The sequence below is a fragment of the Malus sylvestris genome, chromosome 15 (assembly GCF_916048215.2).
Source record: "Malus sylvestris chromosome 15, drMalSylv7.2, whole genome shotgun sequence".
In the NCBI taxonomy this organism is placed as follows: domain Eukaryota; kingdom Viridiplantae; phylum Streptophyta; class Magnoliopsida; order Rosales; family Rosaceae; genus Malus; species Malus sylvestris.
The window spans coordinates 13631407-13638773 of record NC_062274.1 but is presented as its reverse complement, the minus strand read 5'-3'; the positions used below and the strand labels follow the sequence as shown (position 1 = coordinate 13638773).

The 7367-nt window shown below is 35.5% G+C and overlaps 1 protein-coding gene across 1 annotated transcript; it reads left to right on the top strand.

Annotated features, from left to right (window-relative positions):
- Positions 1 to 3472: 3472 nt before the first annotated feature.
- On the top strand, positions 3473 to 7111 carry LOC126601566 (cytochrome P450 734A1-like). Its single transcript, XM_050268295.1, has 5 exons — positions 3473 to 3900; positions 4866 to 5089; positions 5176 to 5417; positions 5520 to 5901; positions 6151 to 7111. The coding sequence occupies exons 1-5, from the start codon at positions 3615 to 3617 to the stop codon at positions 6619 to 6621; spliced, it is 1605 nt and encodes a 534-aa protein (XP_050124252.1). The 5' UTR covers positions 3473 to 3614; the 3' UTR covers positions 6622 to 7111.
- Positions 7112 to 7367: the final 256 nt, after the last annotated feature.

The following is a 7367-nucleotide window of genomic DNA, read 5'->3' as shown; positions in this document are numbered from 1 at the left end:
ATCACAACTCTTTGCTTAAATTGCTCTACATAATCTAGACAGATATTGTTGCATCATTCTCTGCAGAGAAAAGGACTTGCATGCATGCAACATGTTTTATTTTATTTTATTTCTTTGTATCTCTTATCACGTAACATGATGGATGATGCAAACAGAGTGAGTATGAACACTGGTTACTAATACGTGCAGGCCTATCACGTAAAAGAAGCCTCGTGACCACCTACTCAACCTTTGTGGTCTTGTACAATCTAACATACACATCGAGCCACATGAATCTCGCGTGCCTTTGTCCCCACTACAGACAATGTTTCTATGTCCTTCATCAACATGTTCCCTTTGGTTAAATATTGTGTGTGTGTGTAACTGATGATCATCAAAATAGAGGTCAATGTGAACGGTTACTCTTTGTGTTTATTACATATTCGTATGTGTGTAATTCATGATCATCAAAGCAGAGGTCAATGTAAACGGTTACTTAGTGTATTTTGGCCACGAACTGGTAACAGTATTTGTAGGTTTTGGTTTGAGTCAGCAGCTGCATGCAGTTGTTGTCACCCTTTGCCACAAAACTTCAAGTGTAACGGTTGAGTTTGTTTTAAATTTGTAGGACCCCATGGAAGGGCACATGGCCCAACATGTCATGGGGCTATTAGGACAAGATTAAGGGAGGGTGCCTTTGCGTGGGTACCGCAGTGTTGGGTCAACTAGAGCATATTTCCCCACCTAGAGCACAGATAGAAACCCTAAAATAGACAGCCTTGTTTTCCATGTGCACAAATTTAAGAGCAACATTCCAAAACTACAAACCTCCTTTGTGCCCCGGCCCTCTCTTCTAACTTCGTCCTCTCCTCCCAAATCACCCTTTTGGGACACTAGGAAGAAGATATAGGAACCATAGTAAAAATCGCTTCGACATTCTATCCTCAAATCCCTTTTCACATCGAGATTAAGTAGGATATATATGCATAGTTTTGATTGCAAGAAACCCTATTAGATGTTCAATATTTATGTGATACTTTTCTTATTTTATGTAGCTAGATTGGAAAAAAAAAGTGTGCAAAAAAATTCTTGATTTGGTTATCATTATTTTCAACGTCAATACATGAACTATTTAAGAACATGGGTTATAATTATTGAATAAGATCATAGAGTTGACTGATCAATAACTTTAACAAATCTTTTTCTTCATTGTTTGTAAAAAGAATATAAACATGTTGTGGGGCTCATAATTTTAGTTTAATCAAGAAACCATACAATACAACAATAAATGTTGTGAAAGTTACATATTAATTGCCACGTCACTATATTTTTTGTCAATCCAAGAGTTTTGAAATCAAGACTTAATCCAACAGTAAAAATTCAAAGTCACTAAATCAAATGATTATATATGCCATCGTGTAATTCTACATAAGAATTAGGTGAGGAATTTTCTAATTAAATCCTTAAATTATGTAAACTTCCAAAACTCAAGTCAAATGGAATTGGAACATATAACGAAATAGCAATAAAGAATAGAATGGTGCTATCCACACACCTCTTTTTACATTTCAAACATTCATCTTAATTTCTAAGCATTAAATCGAATGAATTGAAGATGATCAAATGACAGAAATGAATATAGGAGATATGAAAAGTAAAATAATATGTGTGAATATAACCACTCTAAAAAATATAGTAAAAAAAAATTAAACTAAAACGAATCAAGAACTTCTTTAACTTAGTAAAGCAAGCGTCATCCCTTTTATAGGAGAGACCATTAGCAGTTCTGCCTTAGTTTTTGTATTAGAATGTCAATATATATATATATTTGGTGGGAGAGAAATATTAAATATAAAATCATAACGAAAACGTCTTATAAGCTTGGAACATTCTTACATTAGAATGTTCATCTTGCTATACGTGTCATTATTTTTCAAAGAAAAGTAAAAGAAAGTTGTGATATTTTCAATAAACTGAAACATTTCATATGGAAAAAAGGAGAAATAGAAATTGATAGTGGAAAACGAGTGGAGGGATATAATAATACTAATAGAAAAAGACAAGGGTAACATTGTAGGAAATTGAAACATTAACAAAAAGCTCGTTGACCCTTACGATTCCAATGGCGCCCCCTACGCCGTTGGCCTTGCTCTTGCTTATATCCTCCTATCTCCCTCCTAAATTAAAGCCTTGTCCATTAGTGCTTTTAAAATAATTGAAAGTAATTTTAATAAAATATTTTTATACCAATTCTTAGTTAAATGTAAGTAAATCTTGAAAAAAACACTTTAACACTATATTTGAACGAAGAAATTTAAGATTACTAAGGAATTTTAAAATGATGGAAATTGAAATGACAAGATTTTATTTTCAAGAATTTGTAATTTTCTTGTTTGGTTAATCTAAAAGAACAATGGAATTGAATACTGAATTTGTTATTTTTAAACTCTAAATCATAGAAATTGGGAAATGACACCTATTTACATGGAATTTGAACTTGGGAATTGGAGGTCCCAAATTCCAAGTTTTTTTTTCCACGCGGAAATTCTAAATTTCTATGTTTATGAATCCAAACAAGGGAATTGGTGCATGTTAATTTATAAATTCTGACTTTTACCAAAATTCCAAGTTTATTTCCCTCATCCAAACATAGTGTAAGTGTTTTTGAAACCTAAAAATATTTTCACTAAAAACGTTTTAAGTTATTTTAAAATAATTGAAAATACTTTTAATGAAATATTTTTCGAACCAATTCTTAGTCAAATGTAAGTGAATCTTGAAAAAAAACACTTTTAAGTGTTTTTGAAACCTAAAAATATTTTCACTAAAAACATTTTAAGTCATTTTAAAAAGAACATTACTTGGCTACTCAAAGATAAGTACGAACTCCTACTCAAAACATTTAGTATTTGAATCACAGAGCTTTGTGCATATAATCAAAACCGTTTATATTATCAATCACACTGTAAAGATTATCTCTAAAAAAAAATTAAAACTAAGATCGTTTAGTCAATGTATTCTAGCAAATATACAGGCGGTTCGTAATGTTTTTACCAATTTTGTTCATTTGTTTTTATACAGTTTGATGACTAAATAACCTTAGTTTTAATTGATTTTTTTCAGAGATGATCTTTATAGGTGATTTATAATATGAACGGTTCCGATTATAAACACGAAATTTTATAAATTGGTAACGAACAATTTTAAGTAGGAGTTCCTACTCATTATTTGAGTAGCCAAATATTGTTCTTTTAAAAATACTTCCAAACGAGACCTAAAACAACAAAAATGCTACTCTTACCATATTTCTCATATCACATTTATACCACATCTCTAACAGAGATGAAACTGACATGTTTTAGTGGACCCAATTTCTATTAGAAGAGTGGTACAAAATATGATAGGAAAATGTGATAATTAATTGTAGCGTTACTCTTAAAACAATCTCTCTCCTCTCTCTCTCTCTCTCTCTCTCTCTCTCTCTTTTTGTAGTATTAAAACCCCAAAAACCACCCTAGAAACACTATAACAAGTAAACAGCAGCACAAGCAAAGCAGATAAAAGAAGCAAAGCAAAGAAGGGCTGCTTCACTCTCCATACTAAGGAAAGGAGAGCGGTTTTATTAGAACGTTAGGATGGAACAGGAGCTCTTCTTTTCGTGGCTCAAATTTGTTTCCATATCTTTAATGGTGTTGGTTTTTTCTCTGAGGATGGCGGTGGTTCTCTGGTGGAGGCCCAGAAAAATTGAACAACATTTTGGGAAGCAAGGGATCAGAGGACCCCCTTACCGTTTCTTCATTGGAAATTACAAAGAACTTGCTGGCATGATGATCAAGGCCTCCTCTCAAACCCTTCCTTCCTCCTCTCACCATATTCTCCCTAGAGTTCTTCCTTTTTACCATCACTGGAGAAAAATCTATGGTACTACCTTCTCTCTCTCTCTCTCTCTCTCATCATTTTTGGTTCCTTGTTTTGAAGTCATTTCAAGTTTCAGCAACTGGGTTTTCAATTGTTTGGCTTGTCATCATTTCTCTTGTTTTTTTATACAAGCAATATTGAGGGAGGGGGGTTCGAACTCAGACCTCGAGTGTAAAAGAAGAACGCTATTAAACATTTGAGCTACAAACCATTTCTCATCCTTTCTCTCGTTTTAAAACCTTTAAATATTTGGATATTGCATTGACATATTTGGATCTTGGCCTTATGTTTTTCTTGAAAATCATTAAAGTGGCTGTTGATGTGTGCTATCTTCTACTATACATGATTGTTCCTTTACCTTAGTTTTGTGATGCTCAAAGTTTATGGCTTTTTTAAAGGCTTTTTTTTTTCAGTTTTGGGTACTTCTTCTGAATCCTTTTTCAGGCTTTCTTTTCTTCTGAGCTTGGATGCTTGATGTTGAAGTTGAGATTTTGTTATTTTCCGCAACTTTTTTTCCCCATTCATTTCCTTTAAAACCTCCATGGTAACAATAATCTTGTTAATGTCCTTTTTTTTCCCTTTTCAAAGTGAAATATGATGAAAAATGTTCAACTTTTTGCGGGAGTAAAGCTTTCACTATTTTTTTCAGTTTTCCATGTCTTGTTTTCTTTTGTTTGTTTTTTTGGAAGGCTTGAGTTTCCCAAATGAACTTGTATTTTTCTGCTTTGTATTGTTAATAGCTTCGTTTTGAGTTGTCTTCTTCCTTACTTTCTTTTGGTTTTGCTCTCTCTTTGTAGGGACTACATTATACATCCTTATAATTACTCCTCCATTATTAAATTTATTTATTTATAAAAAATTTAACCTACCTTTTATTCGGTTACGTTGAAAGATTTTGAATCCTGAAATTTTAACCACATAATAATTACTTTACTGTTTTTTTATTTTCTCCAATATTGTTACCGCAGGTGCAACATTTCTTGTGTGGTTTGGACCTACAGTTCGACTCACAGTTGCTAATCCTGATCTAATTAGGGAAATATTTACCTCGAAATCAGAATTTTATGAGAAAAACGAGGCTCACCCACTTGTTAAAAAACTGGAAGGTAATGGCCTCCTAAGTCTCAAAGGTGAAAAATGGGCTCGCCACAGAAAAATTATTACCCCTACCTTCCATATGGAGAATGTCAAGGTAAATATTTATTTAACTCCTTAATTATTTTTTATATTTACTTAATTATAAGAAAATTATTTGATTGAAACTATAACTGGTTTCAGTTGTTGATACCGGTGATGGCAACAAGTATAGTAGACGTGATGGACAAATGGTCAGCAATGTCCAGCTCCGGTGAGGTAGAGATTGAAGTTTCCGAGTGGTTCCAAAACCTAACTGAAGACATAATCACCCGTACGGCGTTCGGAAGCAGCTACGAAGATGGAAAGGCCGTTTTCCGGCTACAAGCTCAGCAAATGGCGTTTGTTACCGATGCTTTTCAAAAAGTTTGCATCCCTGGTTACAGGTAACGTATATTAGAACTCCCTCGTGCATATATATGGCACTTCACCTTAGTATAACCGCCGGCGGCGATCCTTAAGGGTTAACATTTTAATTCGATTTTCAGATTCCTGCCCACAAGAAGGAACATAAATTCTTGGAAATTGGACAAGCAAATTAGGAAGTCATTGATAAAGCTGATCGATCGACGGGTGGAGAATTCGAACTCGGGCGACAATGTGCATGAAAAATGTCCAAAAGATTTACTAGGTCTTATGATTCAGGCCTCAAATTCTTCCCCTTCCTCCAATATCACTGTCAATGACATTGTTGAAGAATGCAAGAGCTTCTTCTTTGCGGGAAAACACACCACTTCCAATTTGCTGACATGGACAACGGCTCTCCTAGCAATGCACCCACAGTGGCAGCTACAGGCACGCGACGAGGTGCTGAGGGTGTGTGGATCACGTGACATACCCACAAAAGATGATGTTGTAAAGCTTAAGACGGTAAGCCAAACAAAAGCTTTGGATAATGTCTAATTAGGACGGAAATCGTGTTTTGTCTCTTGTCCCATGTTTGTTTCCTGAAAAAAACAAACGGCCACCTTTTGCTTTTTTGTTACATGTTTAGATTGAAAACATCCACCGGCAGTATAGTCATTTTCACATGCACAAGTTAGGCACCGAGGGCATTCCAGTCATTTCGCACTTTTGATTTCGACCTTCTATTTACGGGGCAAATGATATGGTGTGCAGCTGAATATGATCCTCAATGAATCACTACGATTGTACCCACCTGTGATCGCGACGATCCGGCGGTCGAGAACAGATGTGGAGCTCGGGGGATACAAGGTCCCACGTGGAACCGAGCTTCTGATTCCGATCATAGCCGTCCATCATGATCAGAGCATATGGGGCAATGATGCGAAGGAGTTCAACCCGGGACGGTTCGCGGAGGGCGTGGCACGGGCCGCCAAGCACCCGGTGGCGTTCATTCCTTTCGGGCTTGGGGTCCGCACATGCATCGGGCAGAATCTAGCGCTGTTGCAGGCAAAAATAGCCCTTGCCATCATGCTTCAACGCTTCTCTTTCAGGCTGGCCCCCACCTATCAACATGCACCTACGGTACTGATGCTACTTCACCCACAATATGGTGTACCCATCATTTTCCAACGCCTGCCACAACATGATCAGGGTCAAGATCAAGATCGAAATCAAGGGCCATGATCTCTTATTGTCACTATGCAATACCAGTCATTTGCGTGTGAGTGTGCCGTATGATTGGAAGTGAATTGACCGAAATACCCTTTTGGCCCCTCTTTTTTTTTTTTTTTTTGTTTTCTTTTTCTTTTTGTGCTGGGTTTCCTTAAAACTATAGAAGCTAAGCTTATTAGGGTCAAAGCTAATATCTTAAGAGAAAGATGTTGCACTCCCTTTCATCTAGCTTTTTACTGACCCTCATGACCATGGTTTTCTTACCAAAGGGGAAAAGAAAAAAAAACTAACCCTGGCCTGTAAGCTTTTCTTCTTTTTTTTTTATTTTTTTTTTTTTTATTTTATATATTTTTATTTCCCTGAATTTAATTAGGAATTAGTGAATTGCTAACAACTAGGTTAGCCTCCTTTCTCTATTGTTTGTATGTAATGTATATTCCGATCTCTTTTATTCTACAAGGTTTGTGATATCATTCGCATCAATGGACCTTAGTTGGTTACATATCTCTGCCTTTGAAGAATTTCACTTTTTCCACGTTGAATTTTTTGGGCAATTTTTGAATGTGGGCGTAGTTATATTGATCAATCAAAGCATGCGTTATCTTTTATGCACTTGAGTTCGAATTCACTTCTTACATTTCATATTAGTTTTAACAGTAGAGTTTTCGGGAGTAGTATATGTTAAACTCAATTCGAAATTTGGGAGAAGCGAGTTGGGTTGATTGGAAAACAAGCTGTTGGAACCCAAACAAATGTAT

What these genes read in the sequence shown, in the direction of transcription:
- LOC126601566 (XM_050268295.1), top strand. Translation starts at nt 3,615, where the DNA reads ATGGAACAGGAGCTCTTCTTTTCGTGGCTCAAATTTGTTTCCATATCT. An exon ending in TCACTGGAGAAAAATCTATG is followed by an intron (nt 3,901 to 4,865) that starts GTACTACCTTCT and finishes TTGTTACCGCAG; the next exon opens with GTGCAACATTTCTTGTGTGG. An exon ending in ATGTTGTAAAGCTTAAGACG is followed by an intron (nt 5,902 to 6,150) that starts GTAAGCCAAACA and finishes TATGGTGTGCAG; the next exon opens with CTGAATATGATCCTCAATGA.